The following is a 27501-nucleotide window of genomic DNA, read 5'->3' as shown; positions in this document are numbered from 1 at the left end:
TCCCACTCACAAATCAAGGCTGTACATCTTTAACAGCATCTGGCAACGAAGGCGTGGATCCACCAGTCATTCTGCTAGGCACCGGGGTGTTCCGCCGGGATTGGCGTTTTGTGGCCACAGTCGTCACGCTTTCATTTTCGTACTTTTCAAACGAGTAATGGTCATCATCATCATCATCTTCATCGCACTCTTTAAAAACTGGATGGACATATCACATATGCGCTTTGGAGGTAGCCTATCAAGTTCAAGTTTGGTTCTCTTACTTGTTCCAGATTATCTTTCATCCTTGCTTCCTGATCCCAGCAAAGAAAAGATCAAAAGAAAAATAAAGTATAATCTTAGAGAGATAGGGAGAGAGAGAGAGAGAGAGATCTTGCACAAAGTACTAAAAAAAATGAACTAAAAGAGGTAATAAGTTGCTGCCCTTGCTCGAAGAAGAAACGAGTGGAAAACTGACATACCTGTAATGGATATCTAACAAATGCAGGTTCAAAACGACCTTGGCAATACTTAGAACGCTATGGTCAATACTGGAAGTGCAAGAAGAAATGGTGTAGACAGAGCAGCTTTTTTGGTACTCAACAATCCCAATAGAACCAGCTGAGAGATAAGCAATGCAGACAGAATGCGACCATGGACATCAGGCCAGTATGCTGCAGCACTTTCATATTGCTGGTTGTAAACATTTATGATCTGCATTCGGAGAAAATAATCTATACATATTAAAAGGAAGTGATGTATCCAACAAAAAAGATACAATTGATATCTAAGTTAAACACTTGGTGCAAATGGCATTAGCGACACCTAGTATGTTCATATGGATGGATACACAGATATACATGATCCTAATCAAGATACCAAATTTTTACCTGATGACGGAACACAACATAAGCCAGGCCAAAGAAAACAATTATGAATGGAAGTAAAACTGGCGTTACTGTAGCATATACAAGGCCCAGTAAGATCTAAAGGCGCTGTATACGAGGCTCCCCAGTGTTGCAACCAATGCTTACTGGATCCATTGCCTCCTCCCTGTCCTTATCAGTCTTCACCTGGAAGGTATTCTTCAAGTGATATATAATAAGTGGCTTCAAGTTGCTTTTAATGGGACTGCAACGCGAAGTGTCACTGGAATGATGCCGAAAAGAAAGAAAGAAAGAAAGAAAGGGGGGAAAAAAAAAACTTAATTCAAAATTTAAATAGTACTAAAAGAAAGATTATATGCTTGCAGAAAAGAACTGACAATACACAAGTTTGATAACTATGTATTCACATAGTTAGTCACATCATGAAAATGAAAGGTCTGACAATTAATTTCATGTAAGTTTGGGTCTGAATGAAAATGTCAAGCATCTTTCATGATACATGTAAGATTTCACTTCAGTACACAAATTACTCGAAAGAGAGCAAACTTTGTCGTGAAGGGATGAGAAAGTTCAGGCAGAGCTTTGCCGGATGAACTCACCAACAAATACCATAACCCGTCGTCATTACTCTATTAAAAGAGAGGTTTAGCCGCCATTACCAAGACACGTGGTTCAGAAAATGTTTAGGGAAAAAGAAAGGAGTGTGCTTGCCACAATCCTATTAATTACTCCATATTCTTCTGTTTTGTCTTGTAGCCTTTTCTTACGTCATTGCTCCACAAGTCACTCAAGATTGGGCAAATCGCAAATTGTTAATCAATGTTAGTAGACACGTGTGATAAACAGTCGCCACTTTTCCTAATGGGCTAATAGTTAATTACTTAATTACCCCTTTTCTCATATGAAAAATGTTTGATTGTTACCTTGCCATTAATGCTAGTAGAGACATGTGATAAACATATACCTCTTTTCCTGATAGGCTAATAGTTAATTACTTAATTACCCCTTTTCTCATTTGAAAAATGTTGGCTTACCTGTTTGTAAAAATTTTGATAACAGGAAGAAAAAAAATAATGTATATATTTTGACACATGACAATAGAAACGTCTCGACTTGATAAAAATCGTCTGTAATCGTATTAGCTGCAAAGATTTTTATTGGAACAGAGTGAGCGATAGTTGAATCAATAGTAGGTTATTACAAGTCTAGTTGAGATAAAGAGATTTGAGAGGTTTAGATTTAGATATCCTACAATAGCGTTGTATATTGGTGCATTTTATCGAACTTGACGTTTGTGTAGTAGTTTTGAAAAAAAAAAAAAAAAAAAAAACTCTAGAGGGGCATCTCATGTTGTCTTGTATATGGTCAAGTTATAGTGGCTTAAGCTCTCTGTTAACTAGTATCGTGAGTTCGTACAAGATCATTGAAAAGCAAAACTTCTTTGCTTGTCAGCTCACAATTAAGAGTTTGGTTTAAGTCTGAATTTTGAATTGGAAAATTAGTGTGAAAAAAATATGAGTTAATCTACTTTCTCACTCCATATTTTTATTTGCCTTTAATACTAGATGCTACTGGAAAATGACTGCATTATCTATTTCTAAACTTCAAACTCGTGAAACAAAGCGTCGGATTTGACCGATTTAGGTGTCTACTTGATTAATGGTGTGTTTAATTGTAAAAACTTTGGTTTTTTGGTGATTTGGTGAACTTAATTGCAAAACTGTTTTTTTTTTTTTTTTAATCATTCTTATTTTTATGGAATGAAGAAATTTATTTTGTAATTATACGCACGTGGCAAATGATTTTTCCCGCCAAATTGCAGTCATCCCATTGGTCCAAAGTTCAAACAAAATGCAACTACCTGCTTTTTTGGTAAGAGATTCCACTACCTATCCTGACACGTGTGAGAAAGGAGATAATCCTCTACGGTACTTCCCACTTGAAATCCATAGGGTCTTTTGCACCCACGGTGAGATCGGAAAGATTTGTTTTGACAACATCTAGATCCAAGGGTGAACTCTGCAGCTAGTGTTTCTATACAAAATGCGGTTTAGCCTTGTTTTAGATAATTACTAAAACTAATTACTAATTTGAATAGGGAAGGAACTAACAAGTTTTCTAAAACACAGAATACCAAAGTTCCAGTTTCATTCTCCTAATTAACAAAATCAATATCCGTTCCTTTGAGGATGCATATGTTTTAGCGCACACAATGACACAATAGAACTCTCGACCTTTGTCTCCAGTATCAAGTAGAGCCCCCAGCCTGCGTTCCAACCTCTGCCTCTCCTCCTCAGGTAGTAACTCACCCCCAACTTCATAGAACCTGACCAACAGAGTACGGCTTTCCACAATTTCAAGCTTCAGTTTCTCAAAACGGTCTCTTCTCCAGTCCATCAGTCTTCTTGTGTGCGTCATCTTAATTAGTTTGTACAAACATTAGAGAGTGAAGTTGGACTTTTTACTACTGTCGTCCACCTCTCTGCCACCACCAACTCACAATCAGCTTTTTTAAGCCAAATCTCTTCAAACCGGAACTTCTTCTTCCTAGCCCGGCTTCTTCTTCGAGTGCCCCGTATCTCAAGATATAAGAATGGGTAAATGGCACGGTCTAACCGTAACACAAACTTCATTCACAACTCTTTTTGAAAACTACTTTCGCGTTCGTTTATATGGATTTTGGAATGAAAGGAATTGCACATTTAAGTTTTGAAATGCAGATGGTCACCTAAACTAACTAAAGTGGCTGATTCCTCCAACAGTACACTTTTTCTCCTTCAACTATAAACGTGCTCGTCTGGCTTGCTCAATGCTTAGTTTGAGCTGCCACAACCTTGTGCCTTGCGTACTTGCGTAGGGTGAAAAAAAAAAACACTAGTGTTTCTTCTCCAGCTAAATTATTCAGGAAAATTCTAATTCACAAATTCTTCTCCAGCAATCCTAAAGTAACATCTGAAACACATTTCCTAACAAAACCAATTGTGCGCAAGGGACATGAATAGCCTTGGTCCTAAGTTCTGCTAAAGAATAACACCCTAAAGAATCGCTCCCCATTTTTGCATCACAAACTCCAACTTAATCAAAGGCTCGATCAGAAAACAAAACTCAATTGTATCTTGAATTCTTGATTACAAGTTCAAATTTGATAGAGGGCTCCATCAACTTCTAACAGCCACTTGGACTCCGAAACTCATTTCGAAATGGGAATTTGGGGAACCTAGTTGAATCTACAAATTGTGTCAAATTATAACACATCCAACCAAAACATGCACATACCATTTTTAAGCTGGGAATCAAAAGCTCATCAATTCACTGAGGGGTTTCTTCATGCACTCGGTCTGCTGAGAAGAGCTCCTCTCCACCACAGACCCACCATAACAGGAAACACACTTTTTTGAGCAAAAGCATCAAACTTTGGATCAAACCATTAATGGGGTACCAGAAAGGTTGAAACTTGGCATCAAAGTGAAGACGAAAACTGGTTTTGGGGTAGAAAGAGAAACAGAGATTTTGGTTGATAGATGAGTTAGGGAAGTTTTGTTTGTGTGTTTTTTGTGTGTGGGAAGTGAATGTGGATCGAATGGCTTGTGGGAGTGACATTCTTCACAAGGCCCTGTGTTCTCGGTTGTCTTCCCTCTCGTTTCGCTCCAATTAGTGGCTACTAACCAAGTCGTCTCTGTCTTTTCTTAACGGTATGTCTGTGATGTCTTGGTGTTATGGTTCTAGAGGGATGTCCTGATCTTGTGTGGATGAGTCTATTGTAAAAGTGTGCAACTCGTTGTTTTCACCGTAGGATTGTTGTGATCATGGTCCACATATTATTTTTCTTCTGCTAGAGAAACTTTTTTTTTTTTGGCAAAGCCAGACTAATCCACTGCACCGCAGACGCACGAACCCAAAGAGTCCCTCAAATCTGCTGGCCACGGGATGGAGCTGGGATTCGAACGCTAGACTTGGGGGTTCCAGACTAGGCCATTCGACCAACACACCACACCACGTGGTTTCTGCTAGAGAAACTTGGTCATTTTGATGTTTCGATACATTTTTGGTTTATTTTCGATTTGTTAGAGGCCAGGGTAAAGGTTTGTAACGATGAAGCGTTAATAAATTTCGGGGTTCTAGAAGGAGTGCAGGATGATTATTTGGGAATGCGAATAACAACTGCCTTATTTTTTGGTGGTGCAGTTTCTGAGTTGAAAAACAGAGGAGGCTAACTGAAGAAACAAGAACTAGGTACAACATTGGCGTAAAGATTAACAAGCATTTTATACGTCCATGGTTAAAATGATGGCAAGAGACCAAATATAAGTGTGCAGTTTACTGAATATCTGTTGAAAGACTGAAACCCCAGTGACCTAGAAAATACGACAAAACTTTACGGACAGATCAGAGCTGAAAGAGAATTCCATCTCAGCATACTAGCAACATTCATGTTCTCATGACACAAAACTCAACGAAACGTAGATCACATGGCATCACATGACTAGAGAAGTTTACAAATTCTCCACAGATTCATGGTTTCATGAAACAAGCTAAACTAAAGCCAGGTCACAGTTAGGGATCACATGAGTTAGCTAAGATGTTTACATATTCACCAGGAAGGCCAAGCAGGTGCCGCAGTTTCATGGCCTGAAGAAGGCCAAGAAGAAGTTGCCGCCTTTTCATGGCATAAAGAAGATCGTGGCCAAGAAGCTAGGTCGAAAGTAAGGCACCACTTTGCTGAAATCCCATTGGATAAGAGAGCTAGGACCGTGATATCGAATCACCTTCAACAGTTGGCTTTCAATGTGCAAGAGAAGTATGTTTTGTCCAGATCTTATGAAGACATATTCAGAATTATGAGGAAGGAATGACAATATTTGCGCTTCTTTAGTCTGCCTGCAAAAGCTTGGATTTTTCTTCCACATTGATTTGAAACTTAGTCTGTATCTAAAATTCCACTTGCGATTTGATTGCGCATTGCTTGTGGTAATAGATGAGATACTATCTTGTTCCTTCTCAAGAACCCATATCTCCATGCCTGACTTGCTGCTCTGACCATACTGCAATAGCCCATCTGAGGACTCCCCAAGAACAAACTCATCATAATCCTGTGAAATCTTCCCATCAGGTAATTTAAGCAAAACTATACGCATGTTTCCAACACGTGGGTCATAAATGGCTAAACTTTCCTTAATGGCTATCTTTCCCTGTGTCGCATACCAGTATACTACACCATTGATCACAGTAGCCACTGTCCAGGGGCGCAAGGAAAAATTTGAAGAGCAAGTGAGCGTGAAATGCTTCCATGTACCAGTCACTGAAGAGAAAGTCTCGATGGAGACAGTGTTAACCTCACGTTTGCATTCACAATTCCCACGAATAACCTTGTAGTGAAGAATGTCATTGAAATAGTCCTCAGTGATGAATGCCATACACAAGCGTTTGTAGAAACGCTGAGGTTGAGGAAGTTGGAATAGCACTTTGCTGACTGGGTTCCAGACAGCATAAGTCAATGGGTGGCGGCCACAAAGAAGAAGCCCATTGGCAGAATCGATGAAATAACCAAGCTGTTTGCAGTTCCCAGAAGACATCAAATCATTGCATACATCATCACCTTCCTCACAAGCTGTCAATAACTGAAGTGCAGGCTCAGATTTGGGTCGGCGCATCCCATCTTTAGGTCTGCAAAGGTACAGCTGCTTGCAGACAAAGAAACCCAGTAGATGAAAGTTCACTCTACATCTAGCATGATAATCAGATGGAAAAGAAGAACTACATATCACACGAAGCCACCTCTTTGACACAAGTATCAATCTGAATACAAATTTCTCTGGCAGCCGAAGAAGTATCTCATTTAGGATGTCATCGCAGGTCAATGCAGCATGAACATCACTTTCCAACACCTTTTCCTTCTTTTTCTCTTGTCGACTCATATCACCCTGCTGAGGGCATACTCCACTGTATAAGTACAGTTCTACTTATGATATGTAGAAAATCAACTAGTTTAGTAAATCTCCTCAATTGACATAAAAGACACAAATCCACCAGTTGTCCATGGTTCAAAAAGGTTCAAAATAACTCATGTCCACTTCATACTGGTAAGCAAAGTGTTTAAATATCACTATACCAGCATAAATTATACACGCTGCAATTGTCTTGCTCAAGCAATCTTTTTTCATAGTCTGGTAAGTAATGTATGACAAAAAGCATTCTCAACTCTATATTTAGAAGTACATTTTGTATTTTTGAAGTTTGCACTCTATGGAAATAAAAATTGCAGTCTCAAAATACAATAAGGATTCTCAAGAAATCAACACCATGAATCAATTTGATAAATTGCCAAAATACCCTTCACAATCTCTAAAGAAACAAATCCAAGTTCCAAACTTTTTCTAAACTGAACAGCTTATTAACATGAAACCCATTAATTGTTCATAATCTGGCCAACCATTGACATTGTACAAAGTCCTTAATAAGAAAAGACCAAAACTTTCCTCAGCAAAACCCAACCTAGAAACCTTTGACACCTTAAATTTTGCATCCTTAACAAGTTGCCCTGATCCCAGCACAACAGATAACATAAGACCCACAATGTAATTTTATTGTCTGATTCAACACATGCAAAGGAAAAACTGTAATTGCAAATCCATCTGCCATCTTTCACCATTTCATCAGATTAAGCCAAAGAAAACGAGGGTACAGTACAGAAGACTAAAGCATTTACAGATACAAAGAAGAGAGCATAAGAGAGAGAACCTGTCAGCCTGAGCGAATGTGGAGGCTAGAAGAAAGTGAACCAGTGTTGACTGATGAGCTTGGGCATAGTGAGGTTTTGCAGTAGGAGCCTTTTAAGGTTTGGGAAAGTGGAGGAGTTCACATCGTTGATGTCGAACCATGTGCCTCCATCGCTATTATAAGCGTGTCGAGTGATGTTGTTTTGGGCCTTTTTTTTTATTTTTTTATTATTTTTTATTCTTTTCAATATTCACACTAATCTCATAAAATGTGTTGGATGAAAATGAAATTAATGAAAATAAGTTGATTTATCAAGCCCCATGCAGAATAGTTAATTTAATATCACAAAAAACCCTAAGCGGCGCCCCTACCTTCGTTGCCGCCACCAAACTGCCGGCGTGGTTTTTACACTGGCCCTAAGCATGTTGCATGACAACATTCTCTTATGGAATTGTCGAGGTATTGTTAACTTCGAATCGCAGCGGGCTCTCATTGATATTGCACAGGCTCGCAAACCTAGTCTCATCTTCCTATCCGAGACCTTAGCCCAAAAAGAGCATATCAACGCCCTCACACGCAGGCTACGGTTTGTGGATAACATTTGCTTCCCACATGAGAGGGATTCACAGGGGGTTGCACTGTTGTGGAATACTGATACTCATGCAGCCTTTCGATCTTGTTCCCCAAACCATATTGATGTGATCATAGGTAAACTAGAAGAAGCCCATAAGTGGCGTTTTACCTTTATCTATGCATGGCATCGCAGCAAGAGAAGGTCGACATCGGACCTGGACTCTCATCAGGCAACTGGCAGCGGAGAATTGCCCTCTACCGTGGCTAATGGCCGGTGATTTCAATGAGATCATGTCCAACAATGACAAGTCTGGAGGTCCTAGACGTGCGGCTGCACTTATGGCTGTTTTCCGGCGAACTATGGCAGATTGTGATCTTATAGATATGGGGTTTGTTGGCAGTCGGTTTACGTGGAGCAACAAGTTCACAAAGGAGAGACTGGATAGGGGTTTTCAAACACCATCATGGAGAGCTAGATTTCCGTATAGTAGGGTTCTTACTCTAAACCCTAGTGAATCTGATCATTGCCCATTGCTAATTGTGGTTAGTTCAGAAAGGTTAAGAAACAGGAAGTTTACAAAGCACTTTCGCTTTGAGGAATGCTGGCATGGCCATGCTAATTGTGAGAAAATTATAAAACATTAATCGTGGACTACACCCTCCACGGGTAATGCTCTCCTCCAGTTAGCATCGAAGATTGATGTTACGGGGCATAATCTCTTGCAGTGGAACTCAAAAGAATTTAACAGTCAAAAGCAGGAGCTGCGTATTATCCAGGAAAAATTTATTGATATTATGAAACTTCCCTTCTCTCTGGAACAGTATGAAGAACAAAGACTCTTGCATGTGAGGCATAGTCAGATTCTTGCTCAACAAGAGAAATATTGGAAGCAGAGGTCTAGGGCAATTTGGCTCAAAGATGGAGATAGAAACTCAGCATTCTTCCACCGGAAAGCCAGTAATAGAAGAAGCAAAAATATGATAAAAGGCCTCAATGATGAGAGAGGCCAATGGCAAAGTGACCCAGCAGAGATTCAAAGGCTTCTATTAACCTATTTCGAGAGTGTTTTCTCGACTGGAGGCACTGACCATGAGGCGCTTGCCACAATCCTTGCAGCAACACCGACCAAAGTTACTCCTACAATGAATGAGGACTTATTGCGGCCATACTCTGATGATGAGATTAAAAAGGCACTCTTCCAAATGCACCCTTCCAAAAGTCCGGGTCCGGATGGTATGTCACCCTTCTTCTTTCAAAAGTATTGGAATATTGTCAATTTTGATCTTTGCATGGCAGTTAGGAGTTTCTTACAAACTGGAGAAATGGAGGCGTGTATCAATTACACTTATTTATGTCTTGTACCAAAGATCAAGGATCCTAAAGAAGCTGCACATTTCAGACCAATTGCCTTGAGCAATGTGATATGTAGAATTTGTTCCAAAGTTGTCTCAAATCGACTTAAGCAATGGCTACCAGATATTGTTTCACCACTACAGAGTGCGTATGTGCCTGGGAGAATTATTTCTGACAATACTTTAGTGGCCAATGAAGTGGCACACTTTATGCACAAGCTACGGCATCAAGATACTGGTTTCTTCTCTTTAAAGTTGGACATTAGTAAGGCATATGATCGTCTTGAGTGGCATTATCTCCAGGCAATTCTCACCAAGCTAGGGTTTCACCCTACTTGGACTTCTATGGTCATGAATATGGTCACTACTGTAAGCTACTCAATTTTCCTTCAAGGTGAGCCTACTCCTCGTATTTCGCCTACTAGAGGAATCCGTCAAGGAGACCCATTGTCCCCAGATCTTTTTATCTTATGTGCTGAGGGTTTGTCAGCACTCATCACTCACGCAGTACAAAACAATTTCATCTCTGGCCTCCAAATGTGTCCTCAAGCGCCAGTACTTCATCATCTCTTCTTTGAAGATGATAGTTTGCTATTTGGAACTGCTACACCTGAGGAGTGTACTGCCTACAAACAAATCCTGGATTTGTATGAAAAGGCCTCGGGGCAGAAAGTAAATTTTCAGAAAAGCAGTGTTGTTTTTAGCAGGAATGTGGACTTGGATCTTCAAAATAGTTTGGCTTCCATTCTAGCAGTACAATGTGTGGATGAACATGATAAGTATCTTGGTTTACCAATGAGAATTGGTAAATCCAAAACTGCCAAGTTTGCTTATATTAAAGAAAAGTTATCCAAGAAGTTGATTAGCTGGAAGTCAAAAATTCTCAGTTGCGCTGGAAAAGAAATACTCATAAAGGCAGTAGCTCAGACCAAACCCTTGTATGCTATGAACTGTTACTTGCTTCCTAAGAGTTTGTGTGACGATATTCATCAACTATGTGCTTCTTTTTTTTGGGGTGACACAGATGAAAAAAAGAAGATCCATTGGCGAAGTTGGGAGAAATTGTGTCTCACAAAGCATGAAGGAGGTATGGGGTTTAAAAACATCTATGCTTATAATATTGCCATGCTTGCTAAACAAGGGTGGAGAATTATCTCCAACCTTCATTCTCTTATTGCAAGGCTATACAAGGCAAAATACTTTCCTCAATGTTCCTTCTGGGAGGCCAATCTTGGGGACTCTCCCTCCTTCTCATGGCGAAACATTCTACAAGGTAGGCAGGTTCTTAAGGCAGGTGTCCAGTGGAAAATTGGTGATGGCCAACAAGTGGATCTGTGGCATGATCGATGGCTTCCTGTTCCAGTCCATGTACCACTTATGCAGCCTCCTAACACCTTCTACTCCAAGGTCGCAGACCTAATTGACATAACTACCCGACAGTGGATCCCAGAAGCAGTCTGTAGTCTCTTTCCCACTCCTATCGTAAAGAAGATTCTATGTATACCACTCAGTAGAGTAGCTGCTCCGGACAAGTTGATATGGGCTCCAGAAAAAAAGGGCCACTACTCTGTAAAATCTGCATACTGGATTGCTCGAATGGATGTTATGCAACATGTGTTGGTATCTACCTCTAGGGGAGATCCTTATAAGGAACTATGGAAACACGTTTGGAAAGCCAAAGTCCCAGGCAAAGTTAGTATTTGTGCATGGCGGGCTTGTAACAATCTTCTTCCAACAAGAGATCGACTTCTAACAAAGGGGTATGATGGCCCTCGACATTGCCTTTTGTGCAATTACCACATTGAGGATGCAAGTCACCTTTTCTGTAAGTGTCCCATAGCATCTACAATTCTACATGCTGCACCATTCAACTTGCAGAATACTATACTTCCCTCTTTGAACTTCAAGGAATGGATGTTGGAACGAGCTCTTACTTTATCACCTGACATTTTTGCGAAATTGTTAATGATCATCTGGGCCAGATGGAAAAATCGTAACAATTTTTTATGGAATGGCACTGAGCAATCTGCTCAGGATATTCTATTAAGCAGCTTCACATGGTTGGATGAATTCCAGAAAGCCAGAAACATCAGTCAGCCATCTCCTGTTAAGCAACAAAGACAGCGATGGAAACCGACTGAAAATGGAGCCTTCAAGCTAAATGTAGATGCTGCATTCCTATCCGACCAAACCAGGGGTGGCCTTGGAGGAGTTTTAAGCAATGCTTCTGGACAATTTGTCGCAGCTTTTGCTACTCCTATTGCTCACACAGCGTCCCCAAAACAATGTGAGTTATATGCTATCCGTGCTGGACTTGATTTACTTGCCTCACTTCATATTCAAAATGCTGTTGTTGAATCCGATTGCACTGAGGCAATAGCGGAAGCCTTGTGCCCAGATCATTCCTTGCTTGCCAACGGAGGTCTTGTTGATGACATTAAGAGAGCTGTAAGAAATATACCTTCAGTCCAAATCCAGTATGCACCACGTTCTTGTAATATGGTGGCCCATAGGCTTGCAGGTATAGGTTTTGAGGCACAATTTAGCACAGTTTGGCTTGAGCACATGCCTAGCTGCATCATAGATGTTCTAAATGCATATTGTAATCACCTCAATTGAGGGCATTCTTAATGAAAGTTTCACTTATTCAAAAAAATCAAGCCCCATGACGCCTAGATATTTCAAAATCACAGAGGTAAATGTAGCCATGATCCTAAATTACAAGGATTATTTATAATCTTACCCTTTTTCTTTAACTACAGTTGAAAGGGGAATTTTATTGTATACCTAAATTGTTATTCACTTATTAGATTAAATTCACCCCTAAAATTTATATTTTTGTTAAAAATTACTGAAGACAAGCCCCAAATTTGTCGCCCAGGGACATCGGCCAGAACATAACCATACACTTGATTAAAGCAATCGAAATCAATACCTAGACAGGAGGCTATGTGATCTCTACATTCAATATTGCTCTGTAATATCTACATTTAAAAGCATCATCAATATCGCTGAAATTATGCGATTTTATTGTATTTGATTTCAAATTCAAATTGGGATATAACTGGATCACTCAATAAGAGGTTGGTGGGTTGCCTTTGTTCGGCTGCACATCCCTTTAATTAGAGAAGTACAGTTGATGAGTGTTTTGTTTCCTTCATGTTCAGTAGGTATGTATCGTTTGGTTAATTCCTTCTCAAGAGATATTTGTGTTTAGATTCTTGTTCAATAGGTATGTGTAGTATGCGTTCGGTTAATTCCTCCTCAAGAGGTATTTGTGTTATGGTTCCTGTTCAATAGGTATGTATAGTGTGCGTTTGGTTAACTCTTCCTCAAGAAGTATAATTGTGTTTCGTTTTTAGGATAACATAAGATATGTGTCGTTTGGTCAATTTCTCCTCAAGAGGTATTTGTGTTTTGCTTTTTTAAGATTTATGCTAAATTCAAAAACAAAATCAAATTCAAATATCTGACTAAAAATTCAAAATAAAAAATGCTACATTTAAAAAAAGAAGAAGAAAAAAAAAGGGAAGATTTTCTTCAATTAACATTCTAGGACGTCCTTTGGAACTAATAATTCAATAACTGACTACATTCTTTGGAACCCTAGAGTAACTTGGAAGCAAAAAAAGTTGTCAACCATAACAAGAAATCAAGGCTGGAAGTCCCTTATATATAGCTATGCTATTGACGTCTCAAAACCATCTCTCAACCTTGAATCAAATTCATAAATCCTCTCCTTTTTCTCTCTAAAAGTTTCACCCTCTATCTTTGATATCTTCAAGTCAAGAAGCAATAATCATCATCTCCACCACATTCTCACCATAGCTCTCCACCTTGGGAACATCACCTTGAAACTCCTCTTGCGTCCTTGAGATATTCAAAAGTGTACCATGTCCATCTACTCTTTGTTTTCGGTTTTATATGTTTGTAAAACAATTCATATTCTTGCTTTGTTTAAATAGAAATTTTGATATCTTATGAGAATAAAGTTTATGTATTCATGTTTAGTTTTCAATTACCATAAAGCATCAAAACATTTTAAGTTTCTTTTAATCTAAATTACTATTTTAATATATGATGAATTTTGATTATTGATTTTGTGCTTCAGTCCCACATTTTATGTGTATATGTTTTTTGGTTGCAAACTTAGAATATTAAGCACGTAATTGTTTATAAATTAAGATATGCTAGCGTTCTAGGTCTTAATTGCTAAGTAAAAAACCTATAGTTCCTTAAGCCAGATATTGTGAATACTCCTGTAAATCACGTCAAATATTAGGATCACAAAAAAATGTCAAAATTTATGTATGAACATATTACTTGCAAAAATAATTAGATAAGCGGATTTAAAGATTTTGTACTATATTTCAACCTAATGATCAATCCAACCAAGAATCAAGATAGAGATAGATGAATGGAAGTAGTAGAGATATAATTAACTATCACTAACACGTTAAGCAGATTATCAATAACAAATCACGAATCAAAATATGTCATAAAAAAAATATTAAAAAAAACCAATTAAGAACAGAGATGAACGCATACAAAGTCCTTATTATTTCCTGGAAGTTATTTAACCTATTAAGCGCACATAAGGTAAAATCATTCTAATGCATGCGATACCAAAACATTTAGTGAACGCACATAAGCAAGTTTATTCAATGGATGCACACTTTGGTTCCATCACAACATCCCCCTTTGAAGTCATGACAATCTGAAGTTTGTATTTAAGACTCCTGATAACCTCTTGCCAAGCTGTATGATTTGCTGCTTTATTTCCCCCAACTCAATAGCGTTGCCATCCTATTTGAGAACCTTGAATAAGCTATACATTTTTCCAAAGCGAATACCCTTCAGTAGATGTGCTAGTTCGTTCAACTCTGAGTCATCATAAAACTGGTATACTTTCTCTTCTAATGTCAGTATGCAACCAGACTTGTTTCTTTCAACCAAAGCCTTTTTGTAAGACTTCGAATAGGTTTGCTTCGCAATGCACACCTTGGCAAAACCTATTGCTACAGGTACATTATCCGTAACCATCTCAGGTATACTTTTAGCCTGAACATTTTGAGACCTAGAGTTTCTTAGGGCCCTCTCAACTATTTTTTAAAAGCCCCTGCAAACGGTTTGCGGCTCTCTTCCATGTGTGTCCTTGCCTTCAAAACAGAAGTATCGTGCTCATCCTGTTGTTCCATTTGTTAAACTTCTGCACTCGTTTTTCAAAATCAGTAACCCAAACTTGATCTGAAAGGTCAGCCGTTGTCTCTCTAACCAAAGGCACATCCTTGTTTGTGTCATCGGCTGATATCATCCTCGGTTGTTCCCCCGAATAGCTTGAGCTCTCTGATCCACCACATGTGGCCATGTAGTCTTTGTTTAAAAAAAGAAAATAGAAAAAAGTGAGATAACATAATAGTAAATGACAAGCTATTGAGGTCTAAGAAGAGGGTAAAATGCTACTGCAGGATAAATTTATATAGTTATAAGCTCTGCAATTGGTAATGTCATTTATAAGTCTTACTTTTCTAAAGTAGATAATCATAGACGTACATTGTAGATCATGTTACTATCGGACACTTCCAAGCATTCGATACTATATTTTTATCAAGTGCATATACATTTATACATAACTAATAGTTTTATTATTGGATAATCTGAAGATTATTAACTCTCTTTTGAAGTTTTCGAGTGCCTCTATTTCCAACAACAAACAAACAAGCACCGAATCATGGATTGTAAAGCAACTCACTTGTGCCAAAAAGAGATATAGAACAGATGTGGAAGTAGCACATGAAGGCAAGAAATAAACAGAATGGTAAAAGATTTCAAAGAAAAAGAAAATGAATTTGACAATTAGTTGCACCAGTTGATCTCCACTTGTTAGTGATCTAGCATGTGTTAAATTACCAAAAATGAAAACTTCAATATCAATGAAAAAAAAAATCATTCTTTGAATTTAGACTCCCAAAAAAAGTAGGAATTGTGAACTTTACTAGCATTCTTCGATTTCGGTGTCATAACTCCGGGCTTGGACCCATAATCCAGCTCCGATCTTCGGCGACAGTCATATCTCTCACAAAACTCCGGTCCACAATTAACAACTCTCGGCTGAAAGAAATTGAAGAAGCAACGCTCCTTCTAGAAGAACTAGTATTTTAGCAGAGTCGATTTTTTATGTAGGAAAAACAAGAAGAAGAACGGGTGAGGATACAGTGCATGCTTTGTTTGCGGTTCCTCGGTGCTATTAGCCTGCTCTGGTTTTTATGGATGAAATTGAAGCACTACTGCCATATCTTCATGTTGGGGATGATTTGCTCGCTGAGCACATTCTAGTGATTGGTTCTTCAAGTCGACCACAACAGCTGGATGATGCAGCCTTGATGCAGTTTAGGCAGAAGATATACATTCCAGTGCCTACCAAGGAGAAGAGAGTGTTGGTACTGGAAAAGTTTCTTCAAAAGGACATTTCTTCTCTTACTGACGAGAACATTGACGAGATATCCTGCTTTACAGAAGGATGTAGTGTGGCAGATATGATCTCTTTGATTCGTGTTGCTACATTTTGTGCCAACCACCGTTCGAGCAAATTTGTTCATATTTCATATATGGATTGTGTCAACGCTTTAGTTAAATCAAAACCTTATTTCTCACAGCAAGATATCTCTGGATTAGAAGACTGGATGTTCAGCTTTAGTGAAAAGGGGGAAGAGATAGATCAAGAGAACAAATACAAGACTTGAGAATTGAAAGGGCACTAAATCTCATAATTTGATTGAATGGTTCTGGGGCGCTTGAAGGGTGATTGACTAATTGTAAACATAATAGACCTTGAGATCAAGCCTTTGGATTATTGATAACTTATACTGTAGACCTTAGGACATGAGTTAGCTTAGTGTCGTATCTCTAAATCTTTTGGCCTTGCTATCTTAGTCTAAAGTTTTCTGAACCTTGAATTTATCATCAATGTTTTTGTTGAATTATTGCGATTTAACGTATTGTCCCTATTTATTAAATGTTCGTTATAAAAAAAATAAAAAAATAAAAAAATAAAAAATAAAAAATAAAAAACGGCATTATGCTTCTGTACCAGAAGGGCATTAAGGTCATTTTCTAGGCAAAGGGTTCAGCTCCAGTGCTCCACACAACTACAACAATGCCGTATCGTACTCTCGACCACAATGTTAAATGTTTGGTACGTACATATTCATTAAAACAAAGTTGTATGTAATTCAAATTCACTAATAGTGCGTTTGGATGAGAAAATTATGAAATCCTTAGGAATTTATAAATGATGGAATCTTTAACTCCATCAATCTAAAATTCCAGTGATTGCAATTTCTATTGTTTTGTTGTATCTATTTAGAATTTGAAATGTGCATGTAATAAATTAAGAAAGTTTAAAACGAATAAAAAAATAAATTAGAAAAAAGCCTTGTTTTGGAAATGAAAATTAAATACTGCAAAAGAATTCGTAAATGCCACATATTTTGGTGAAAATTGAAGTAGGGAATTTAAATAATGAATTCCTTCGTTTTTTTCCACAGAGAAATTTAAAATTTCCAATTTAAAAATGTCAAAAGAGAGAATTGGCTTTTAGGAATTATGAAATTATTACTTTCAATTAAATTCCATCATTTTTTCCTTCATCAAAACACACTCTAATTTAATTCTTAACTTGTAGCATGAAATCGCATAGGGTTGGTCAATGAAGACAAGACGTTTGTTAAAAGGCTCAATTTGACGAATAAGCGTTAAGGTGATGAAAGAAAACGATGGAACTCTGAATATGAATCAAGGTCAAAGTCAAGACAGCTTGACATGGAAAATTCTAGACCACAAAATGGGCTACACGTGTTGTTTAAACCCAAAAAGTATTTTTGGGCCGACCCTTAGAATAGCGGCCCGAACAAGGAACAAGAAACAGACCCAGCGAGGAAACCTTGGCGGAATCCCCGCGAGGCCCTGCAAAAACCCAGTAGAGACCACTACCGGTGGCCCAGAAGGAATAATCATTTCTTTATTTCGCTAGCGTGGGGGACAGAGAGTGCGGTACAGTTTGGCTCGCGGTAGAATAAAGAAAGCAAGCGTGCGGTGGGGTCTGTACACAATTACAGAAAGACAGGAATATAGCATTATGGCTATATTAATGCGCCATTAATGCGATGTGCTCGCGGGAATTGGATTAAGTATATTATCCCAGCTGACCACGTTCAAAAAGGGGTTTAGCTTTACCTATATTCTAGCAATATTGGTGCGCCATTATTACGGGAGGACTGGCCAACAGACAGTAAAGAAGCATATCCCGCGATCACATTTGTTGGGCACTCAGCTTGGCCCATATTCTAGCATTATTAGCCCACTACAGCGACCAAGACCATTAAGGATTTTTGGATTTGTTTAAGGCCAACGACTGTGGCCTGATGAATCTGCAGAGTAGCCTATATATAGAGGCTACAACGAAATCATAAAGACGGCCAATTCAACAATTAATCTCTACGATTATCCAAGCCTCTCCGGAGCAAATACCCATTCTCCTCTTACAGGTGACCACACTCCAGTCCTAGTCTCCTCGGGAGCCGACTGTCAGTGCCACCAAACCCTCTGTCAACATACATCTGTCCTAGTCTCCTTGGGAGCCGACGGAAGTGCCGCGACCACAATGGTTACAGAACCAGCCAAGTAAGGGTAACGCCCTCGCAAACCAGCCAAGCTAGAGTCACGCTTTAGCAACATCTCAATATTTTCCAATGGTGTACGCTCTGCTCAATCTACGACATTGAGTATCGACTTGTGAACAAGAAGAAACCTCAACGAAGTCCTCACCACGAGGCACAAAGAATCCCGCGACGAGGTTGGTGCTCTCCTCGGCTACAATCGTTCCAAAGAAGTCAGGTCAAGGGTCACCCCCGACGACCGCACCCGAACGGTGCTGGCACGCCCAAGCAAGAAAAGAGACTATTGACCAGCTACAGCAGCAAAGTAAAACTGGAGCCGAACATTTTGGCACGCCAAGTGGGACAATTGAAACAAAGTGTTTTAGAACACGAGTGTTATCATTGGGAAGTCAGACGATAACCCTTATCAGAGGGTATACGTCAACTGCTCAAAACATAAGGCCTCTAGTTACAAACCACACCATCCGTGGATTGTCGTGGCCTTTCGGAAGAGCAAGCAACGCAAAGGTTTGCCCTCGACTCACCATCATTTGTGATGGCAACAGGAAATTTACCACCCATCCCCGACAGCGGACACTCTGCGGCGGAAGCAGCCGAGGGGGCTACCAGCCATTCCAGTATAGCTGGAGCAGGTGAGGGGGCTGGGGAGTACATTCCCATCCCTATACCAGAGGATGCAGACATCTTGCAAAAGATGGCTATCATGAAGCTTAACACTGAAAATTTCATGGAAGCATCAAGGCGAAGGTACGTGGAAGAGAGTCGTAAGGCTGTTCAATGGTTCCAACAAACGGACCAAGTAATTGAGCACCGGCTTCGAGACGTCACGAACCGAATCCACACAAACCACGAACAACTTGTGGGATTGATCTCTGCCTAAGCGGCCCAAGCCGCAAAGGTCGCTACTGAGGTTGCAGCCATTAGAGCCGACAGAGCGGCACTAAACACACAGGTAGCCATGCAGAAAGCTGAGCTAGACCAGACCAGAGAAGTTATGAATAGGGCATTAGGAGACCATAATGCTATTCTCGGCAGTTTGGGTCAATCCCCCGCGGTTGACAAATATATACTGCCAAATGGTCGAGAAAAGGCTAGCGGTAGCAACGCGGCAACTTTGACTTCAGCTACATTCGGCGCGTCTGCCAAAAATAAGTCAAGCGCTAAGATCACTTCGTCAGCCCCACCAAAGAGCGGGAACTTGAAGATCAGTGGGGGAACAGTCCAAGAGCCTAGTGCAACTGTCCAATACGACAGCGACGGATATGAATGCATATTCGATGAACCTATAGGGGCTCAAGAGAGGACTGATATGGTAGGGAATCTACCAAAAGTCAATCCGACCGCGGGAGTAGGGGGATCCACATCCCAGACTCCAGCTCAAACTAAAACGGCCCATATAGGCGGTACGTCTCTGGTAGGCCAGACTTCTCACGCGGTGCCCTTGAATCAGCTAGCGGGAGAAACGACGGTTTACGCTCAGCCTCCTCCCGACCCAGGATATATAAGGAGAGAAGAAGTGGAAGCTATGATCGCGGCTGCAAATCAGAGGCCTAACTTGGAAGAGGCTTATCAAGGGCCTTTCCCACCACATATCATGCACTCACCCTATCCTAGGGGATATAAGAACATCACGTTCTCTACTTTCTCGGGAGAGCAAGTCGAAAATGCCGCAGCCCATTTGGTCAGGTTCCGAGTACAGTGTGGCCAATACCAGAATGATGATCTGAAGTGTCAGATCTTCGCCACTTCTTTGTCAGGAGCTGCCTTTACCTGGTTCACCAAGCTGCAACCAGGATCAGTTGCGAGTTGGCCCGCAATGGAAAGACTGTTCAAGGAAACTTTCGGGACTATTGAGCCTGAAGTAGATTTGGCTTCACTTACCCAGATGGCCCAGTAGCCAACTGAATCTGCCGTCGCGTACCTTCAGCGTTTCCAAATACAGAAGGGGAAGTTGAACGTGATTTTGCCGGAGAAAGAGCTGGTGAAGTTGGCAATTAAAGGCTTAGAACCTCGCCAACGCAAGAAGCAGCACTGAAGCATGTTCAGCTCCATGGGTGAGCTAATCACAAAAGTAGGAAGTTTCGAACACCTGCTCAGAGAAATGGACGCCATGAAGAACGCCTCGAAAGGGACGTACATCCCCGGGAAACGCCGAACGGTGGCTGCGCTTAGTCACCAATCAAGCTCCTATGATCCTTACTATAGGAGCGAGGAGACCGGCGTAGCAGAGGCAGAGGAATTCTAAGAGGATGAAGTAGCGGCACTGGAGCTTACTGGAAAGAAGGCAACAGTGATAAAGCAGCTGAGATTGTGCAAAGAGCCGGTGAAGCTCAAATCAGTGGTTTTCACCAAACTAGAGTTCGCAAGCTATACTTACGACGCGAACAAAGCACATGAGATCTTGGATGAAATGATCGCCGCAAAGATGGTGAAAACTGACTACGGTCCATTTCCTAAACCAGAGCAGCTGAGAGGCAAGAAATACTGCAAAATGCATAACATGTGGAATCATAATACAGCTGATTGTATTAAGCTGAAAGATCAGATCCAAATCTGGTTAAATAATGGCAGTTTGCAAGTAGAAGCGCCGACAACAGCAGCGGCGCTGGTAGACCTAGATCCCTTCCCAGACACCGGCGTCAACATGATGGACGTAGTGTGGGGCGAGAAAGATCAGCAGAATCAGGAAGCCACAACTAGTCTTCCCACCATCCTATGCTCACGATGCAAGGAAGAATGTGATGCTCAGTCATTGCAAGAGGAAGGGTCCCAAACAGTCCGCTTTGGATCTTTGCCGCCAATAAGGTTAGTATCACCTTCTAGAAACTTCCAACCATACAGCCCAAGGGGACGAAGTGTCTCGGAAACTTCTTCTCCAACGGACTCAAACTTATTCAAAAAGTTGAAAACCACAAGGGAAGAAGGACAGGCAGATAAGCTGCAGGAGGTTTTAACCAAACCTTACATCCCGCCGGCATCAAAATCCACCATTAAAGAAGGAAGGTGGTATACACAGGAGAAGGGCAAAGCTGTGGAAATGAGCTCTTCAAGGAAGAGAAAACTCCAGCGGAGATTTAGAGAAGCCAAAAGAACCTTGGCGGCACTGGACCAAGGTTTGATTAAACCATCGCAGCTGGTGAGGTCGCCAAGGGAATATCAGAAACAGGTAGAGGCATTAGCTTTGGACAGGTTTATTCCCCCGCAAGGCTCCAAACGGCGTTTTAAATTGTCTCGGCAAGCGACAAAGCCCAGCATGTGTCAGAAAGAGAGAGGGAAAAATCTCCTAGTTCCCGCGAGGGGAGAATCACCGCCAATTCGTAAAGCAAGTGTTTGGCGAAGAATATCACGTGAGGAAGAAGAGACACGTGTCCCAAAGAGCGGCACACAGGAGAAATCTTTAGTTCCCGGGAGGCAAGAATCGCCGCCAGCAGATAAAATCAATAGTGGGCGGGGAATACTTCGCAAAGGAGGAGCCGGCAAACCTTCAATCTTTGACAGACTTGGGGGCAAAGACAATCGGTTCTCAATTAAGCAATGGAAGCCTAAGCTAATCCAAAGCGTAATAGAGGCAAAATCCGAAGTGGCTTCCTCATCGAAACAAAGGCCACCAAAGGGGAGGTTCCCCTTGGCAGCAGATCAGCGAGAGAAAGCTATAATCCTCGAAGAATCGCCGGACGTTTGCATCCCAAACAAACCCACGGCAGAAGCTGACCTGAGCTCTCACACGACGGGACCAAGAGAAGCAGACATGTTGGACATTACATGTAATATGGTATATGTCCTATCATCAAAATATGCCTTGCCAGTGGCAGCTCAGGAATGCCAAGCGGAGGATGATAAGTCATTGGATAAACAAACTTTCCAGATCACCTCAGCAGCGTCATCTCTCCCGAAGATACCCACGCCGAAGGAGGTAGAAGCAGCAGAAGTTACAGACACCAAAGAAAGGATTCAGGACATGGTTTTCAGCAAGCCAACGCTAACAATGGCCCAACACATGAGGCCATTATACATCACCGCCGATATAAACGGCGTCAAAGTTAGCAAAATTATGGTAGATACAGGCGCCGCAGTCAACGTCTTGACTACCAGAACCATGCAGCTGTTAGGAATCAAGAAGGAAAAGATCCAATCCACGTCCTTGACTCTGAAGAACTTCGCGGGAACTGTAACCAAAACATTGGGTTTGGTTTTCTTGCAAGTCAAGATAGGTCCAGCAGAAGGGGTTTATGCTTTTTTCGTTACCGACTGCTATGCGGCGTATAGTGCAATTCTAGGCCGCGATTGGATCCACAGGAGCTATTGTGTCCCATCTACTCTTCATCAGGAGCTGATCATGTGGGACAGAGTCGCGGACAAAGCAGACCCGCGACCCTTTTCAGTAGCCGCCAGCTACATTGACGCGAAATACTACTTGGAACCAATCTCTCCCTTGCAGGTTGCGGGTATTGATAACAAGGGCCGCCCCACTGGGGTCACGGCTTCTGAATTGGCACAATGGGGGCTCGCGGTCGCAAAAAACGACCTCGAAAGGCCTGGCCATGCAGTTCCATCCTCAGACGTCAATTAATGGAGTGCGACCTTCCACAAGAAGAGGTACAGGCCTTGCTCTCCTTATATGATAGATTATCTTCATATTTGATTGAAAAAGAGGCCTATGAGAGAGTGGCAACATTAGAATACATAGATGAAGAGTTTTCTGATCACGAGGAGGAAGAAGAACCTATCCGACTAGCTCCAGCAGCGTTGGATGATACTCCCCCGAAAGTCAGAGATCCTACAGAAAAGGTAAACTTGGGAACAGAAGCTGAGCCAATTGAAGTAGCAATCAGCGAGAACTTGGAGCCGGATGAAAAACAGAGGCTTATCAACTTATTACAGGAATTCAAAGATTGCTTTGCGGAGAAATACGAAGATATGCCAGGTCTAGCTCCTGAGTTGGTCTGTCATAAGCTGCCAACAATCCCGGATCACAATCTCGTGAGGCAAGAGTCCAGGCGGATGAACTCTGAGACCCAGGTTCTGGTCAAGGAGGAAGTCGAGAAAATGCATAAATCTGGAATCATCAGGGTAGCCAAGTATAATCAGTGGCTATCCAATGTTGTCCCAGTTCGAAAGAAGAATGGCAAGATAAGGGTGTGCATCGACTACCGCGACCTCAACAATGCCACTCCCAAAGATGTCTACCCCATGCCGGTCGCGGATATGTTGGTAGACGCAGTAGCTGGTCACGAGCAATTATCTTTTATGGACGGGACCGCCAATTATCACCAGATTCCAGTGGCAGAGGAAGATAGACACAAAACTGCATTCAGATGCCTAGGTTTCGCGGGAGTTTTTGAGTACGTGGTTATGCCCTTCGGTTTGAAAAACGCGGGAGCCACATACCAGCGAGCAATGAACCTAATCTTCCATGAAATCCTTGGAAAGATCTTAGAGGTCTATATCGATGACGTGGTTGTCAAATCAAAGCAGCGAGGAAACCACATTTCGGATTTGCGGAAGGTATTCGAACGCATGAGAATCCACAAATTAAAGATGAATCCAGCAAAGTGCGTATTCGGAGTTTAGGGGGGGCGATTTCCTAGGGTTTATTGTACATCAAAGGGGCATTGAAGTGTCCGAGGATAAGGCTAAAGCGGTGATCAACGCCTCGCCCCCAAGAACAAAGAAGGAGCTGCAGAGGTTGTTAGGAAAAATCAATTTCTTACGACGGTTCATCTCCAATTCAGCAGGCAAGATTCACCCTTTTTCTGCTCTACTAAAACTGCAAGGGCAAACAGAGTTTGTATGGGAGGCGAAGCATCAAGAGGCCTTTGATCGCATAAAGGCCTATCTGGCGAATCCACCAGTTCTTGTCCCGCCGAAACCAGATCAGCCACTCAAACTCTACGTCTCAGCGGCAGAAACATCAATAGGCAGCTTGCTGGCACAAAATGACGAAGAAGGAATAGAGCATGCAATTTTTTACCTTAGCAGAACGTTAACGGATTGCGAAACAAGGTACACACCAATGGAGAAACTGTGTTTAACGTTATACTTCTCTGCATGCAAGCTTCGCCACTACATGTTGTCTTTTACTACATGCATAATTGCTCAGACCGACTTGGTCAAATATATGTTGTCACGGCCCATTCTCAGGGGCCGGATTGGCAAATGGGTTTTGGCTCTTTCAGAGTTCTCCTTACAATATGTGCCACAAAAGGCAGTGAAAGGCCAAGCCATCGCTGATTTTCTAGCACATCATCCCATCTTAGAGGTCACCGAGATTTGCGAACTAGAAGTCGCAGCGATCACGTCTGAAAGGCCATACCCCGAACCCGCGTCAGGTCACCAGGCAACTATAATGTTACAGCCTTGGGTACTATACTTCGATGGTTCCAGAACTGAAACCATGGCCGGAGCCGGAATCGCCCTGGAGAATCCGGCTGGGGAGCACTTTTCTTATTCATTCCAGATGGAGTATCAATGTACCAACAACCAGGCTGAGTATGAGGCATTGATCATAGGCATGGAGATACTATTGGAAATGGGAGTCAGAGACGTGCAAATATTGGGGGACTCTCTCCTGGTTATTAATCAGGTTTGCGGGAAATACAGATGCGGCAGTTTCGCGCTGATTCATTATTTGAACAGAGTGTTGGAACTGGCAGACCAATTTGATGACGTGGGATTTGAACATATTCCTCGCGAGTATAATGTCACCGCGAACGAGTTAGCCCAACTAGCAACAGGGATAACTCTGAGATTCGGCGTGCGCGAGAGGATTCTAAAAGTTCAGCGTCGAACGCTTCCTTCATGGATGGCAAGAGAGGATCCTCCATACGACATCTCAATAGCAACTTTGGAATCCATAGATTTGGATTGGCGCATCCCTTTGATCGCTTACCTCAAGGATCCTGATCAAACCACAGACAGAAGGATCCGTTTCCTAGCTCTCAACTACTTCCTCAGAAATGATGAACTTCGGAGGAGAGGTGAAGATGGTCTAGATTTCAGATGTGTGTATGGCAGTGAAGCAAAGCGACTCATACGGGAAACACATTCTGGTATCTGCGGCGCACATCAAGCAGGCCCAAAAATGCGATGGTTGCTCAGAAGACATGGATATTTCTGGCCCAGCATTCTGAAGGATTGCATCGCTTTCACGAAAGGTTGTCCGGATTGTCAGGCCCATGGACCAGTCCAGCATGTTCCAAATATCCCAATGCAGCCCATTATAAAGCCTTGGCCCGCGAGAGGATGGGCACTAGACTTAATTGGAATGATTCATCCTCATTTGTCGCTGCAACACAAATTCATCATCGTCGCGACCGATTACTTCACCAAGTGGGTGGAAGCAGAACCACTGAAGGAGGCATCCGGTGGCACGCTACGACAATTCCTGTTCCGGAACATCATCTGCAGATTTGGGATTCCAGAAGTATTTGTTTCAGACAGGGGGGTAGCCTTCGTAGGTGGAGAAGTTGCTAAACTAGCAGAGGAGTGGGGCATACAATTCATTCATTCTAGTCCCTATTATGCACAATCCAACGGCCAGGCAGAAGCTAGCAATAAGATTGTCATCACTCTTCTAAAGAAAATGCTGGAGGCCAATCCACGACAGTGGCACGAAACGCTCTATGAAACTCTCTGGGCCTACCGCACATCTAAGCGGAGTCCTACCGCAGCAACACCATACGCTTTGATGTTTGGCCATGATGCGATCCTACCTTTGGAAGTCAACGTCCAGTCATTACGAGTTCAAGAACAACATCATCTCATCGGAGAAGATTACGTTCAGGCTATGTGGCAGGAACATGAGGACCTTAGCACAAAGCACTTGGAGGCTTTAGATAGCCTGATTATGGAGAAGCAGCGAGTTGCTCTTGCCTACGATAAACGGACACGAGGAAGGAGTTTCAGCGAGGGAGAGTTGGTTTGGAAAGCAATTCTCCCACTAGGTGAAAAGTTACATGGTCGTGGCAAGTGGACTCCCAGGTGGGAAGGCCCATACGTTATTTACAAGATCCTACAGAAGGGGGCATTTCATCTCAAAGATCTGGATGGTGATATCCACCACAACCCCATCAACGACAGATATTTGAAGAAATACTTTCCTAGCGTTTGGGATTCAGAGAAATCATAGGCGGTTGCGACGCATTAAGCCCAGAGGGGGCAATAGAATAACTGTTCTCCCGAAGCCCATTTGACAAGGGCCTGTTTTGAGGCCCATATTTATCATTGTCACTAAGGGCCCACCTTTTTGGCTTAACTTCGCTTGGTTGGACTTGGGGGGCAAAAGTTTGCACGGGCCGGATAAACGACCGCGAGGAATTGGAGGAGTACGCGAGGTGATCAGTTTCGTCGCGCGTATTTTCCTGGCCGCGGTGAAAGGCTGGGCAAACTTGTAAATTCCCAAAAGTCTTTTCCTATCAGCCGTTTGGCGATGGCGGGAAGTTTAGCCCGCTGAAAAAGGTAATTAAGATTATCGATTGTGGGGCCTGTGTTGAGGCCCCGCAAGTGTTTGAACAACAAGTTTTACAAACAATAAAGCAGATTCATGTATTCATAAAGTGGCTTTGCGGCCAGAGCAATACAATTATAGCTTTCCCTAGATTACAAAGCCAAAAGTGGCTAAAATTACAAGAATGTCAACTTTTCTTGGAATCTTCCTTTTTCTCCAACACATGGAAGCGACTACGGAGGCCAGCGCTGGATTGAGCCGTGTCATTATCTCCGGAAAAAGGGAGAGAGTGAAACTCAGAAGAACGGAGCTCCCATTTTTCACCTTGGCAGTCACCCTTTTCTGGGAAATGGGTATTGAGAATATCCCACACCCATTCCTTCCTTGAGTCCATCCACTCCCTGCATGAATCTCAGATGAGAAGGCTCGAAGAAGAGGCGACCGCCAAAACCCTTTCCATCAGGAGGACACATGTCAAGTCACATCCAAATGGAAAGGGGCCAAGAAGAAGAAGCAGATGACCAGGAAGATCAATGTGGCTTTTCCCCCTTCTTGGCTTGCTCCAAGCATGAGGGATCCATCAAAAGAAGGTCTGCCATGTCCAGATCCCCCATGCTAACGAAGCCCCTCGTGCTTTTCCACTCTTGACAGCCTGGTGAAGAGGTAGGCTGGGAGGAGATGGTAGGCACGAGGTTGCCTGAGATTAGGCCATGAGACCTAATCCAAGCTTGAGATTAAGCCATGAAACCTAAGATTTGAAGGCTAGGATCGGTTTCATGAGGCGAAGATTTATGAAGAAGAAGAAAGAGAAGAAGGGATTGAAAGGCCATGTTTCTCTGGGTTCGAAGTAAGTTTTCGGAAGATCTGC

At 41.9% G+C, this 27501-nt stretch overlaps 2 protein-coding genes, 1 long non-coding RNA gene and 1 pseudogene across 3 annotated transcripts; 2 read left to right on the top strand and 2 right to left on the bottom strand.

The window, feature by feature from the left end:
* Window positions 1-213: 213 nt before the first annotated feature.
* On the bottom strand, window positions 214-999 carry LOC133719953 (uncharacterized). The gene is made up of 3 exons (XR_009851576.1): window positions 870-999; window positions 462-693; window positions 214-293 (listed from the first exon to the last, which is right to left on the bottom strand). It is a non-coding gene; the product is annotated as an uncharacterized LOC133719953 (long non-coding RNA).
* Window positions 1000-5229: 4230 nt separating this feature from the next.
* LOC133722310 (F-box protein At5g03970-like) lies at window positions 5230-7725 on the bottom strand (annotated as a pseudogene).
* A 698-nt stretch (window positions 7726-8423) lies between these two features.
* Window positions 8424-12128, top strand: LOC133720802 (uncharacterized). Its single transcript, XM_062147278.1, has 2 exons — window positions 8424-8699; window positions 8883-12128. The coding sequence occupies exons 1-2, from the start codon at window positions 8424-8426 to the stop codon at window positions 12126-12128; spliced, it is 3522 nt and encodes a 1173-aa protein (XP_062003262.1).
* A 10628-nt stretch (window positions 12129-22756) lies between these two features.
* Window positions 22757-26315, top strand: LOC133720801 (uncharacterized). The gene is made up of 2 exons (XM_062147277.1): window positions 22757-23692; window positions 23736-26315. The coding sequence occupies exons 1-2, from the start codon at window positions 22757-22759 to the stop codon at window positions 26313-26315; spliced, it is 3516 nt and encodes a 1171-aa protein (XP_062003261.1).
* The last annotated feature ends 1186 nt before the right edge of the window (window positions 26316-27501 follow it).

Source organism: Rosa rugosa, chromosome 7 (genome assembly GCF_958449725.1).
Source record: "Rosa rugosa chromosome 7, drRosRugo1.1, whole genome shotgun sequence".
In the NCBI taxonomy this organism is placed as follows: Eukaryota; Viridiplantae; Streptophyta; class Magnoliopsida; order Rosales; family Rosaceae; genus Rosa; species Rosa rugosa.
The sequence above is the reverse complement of the archived record's forward strand: the minus strand, read 5'-3'. Positions and strand labels throughout refer to the sequence as shown.

Bases quoted from the DNA above. Each gene is read 5' to 3' on its own strand.
- LOC133720802 (XM_062147278.1), top strand. From the start codon at position 8,424: ATGGCCGGTGATTTCAATGAGATCATGTCCAACAATGACAAGTCTGGA. The intron at 8,700-8,882 runs GTTAGTTCAGAA...AATCTCTTGCAG, and splicing joins ATTGCCCATTGCTAATTGTG to TGGAACTCAAAAGAATTTAA.
- LOC133720801 (XM_062147277.1), top strand. From the start codon at position 22,757: ATGGAGTGCGACCTTCCACAAGAAGAGGTACAGGCCTTGCTCTCCTTA. The intron at 23,693-23,735 runs GTATTCGAACGC...AGATGAATCCAG, and splicing joins ACATTTCGGATTTGCGGAAG to CAAAGTGCGTATTCGGAGTT.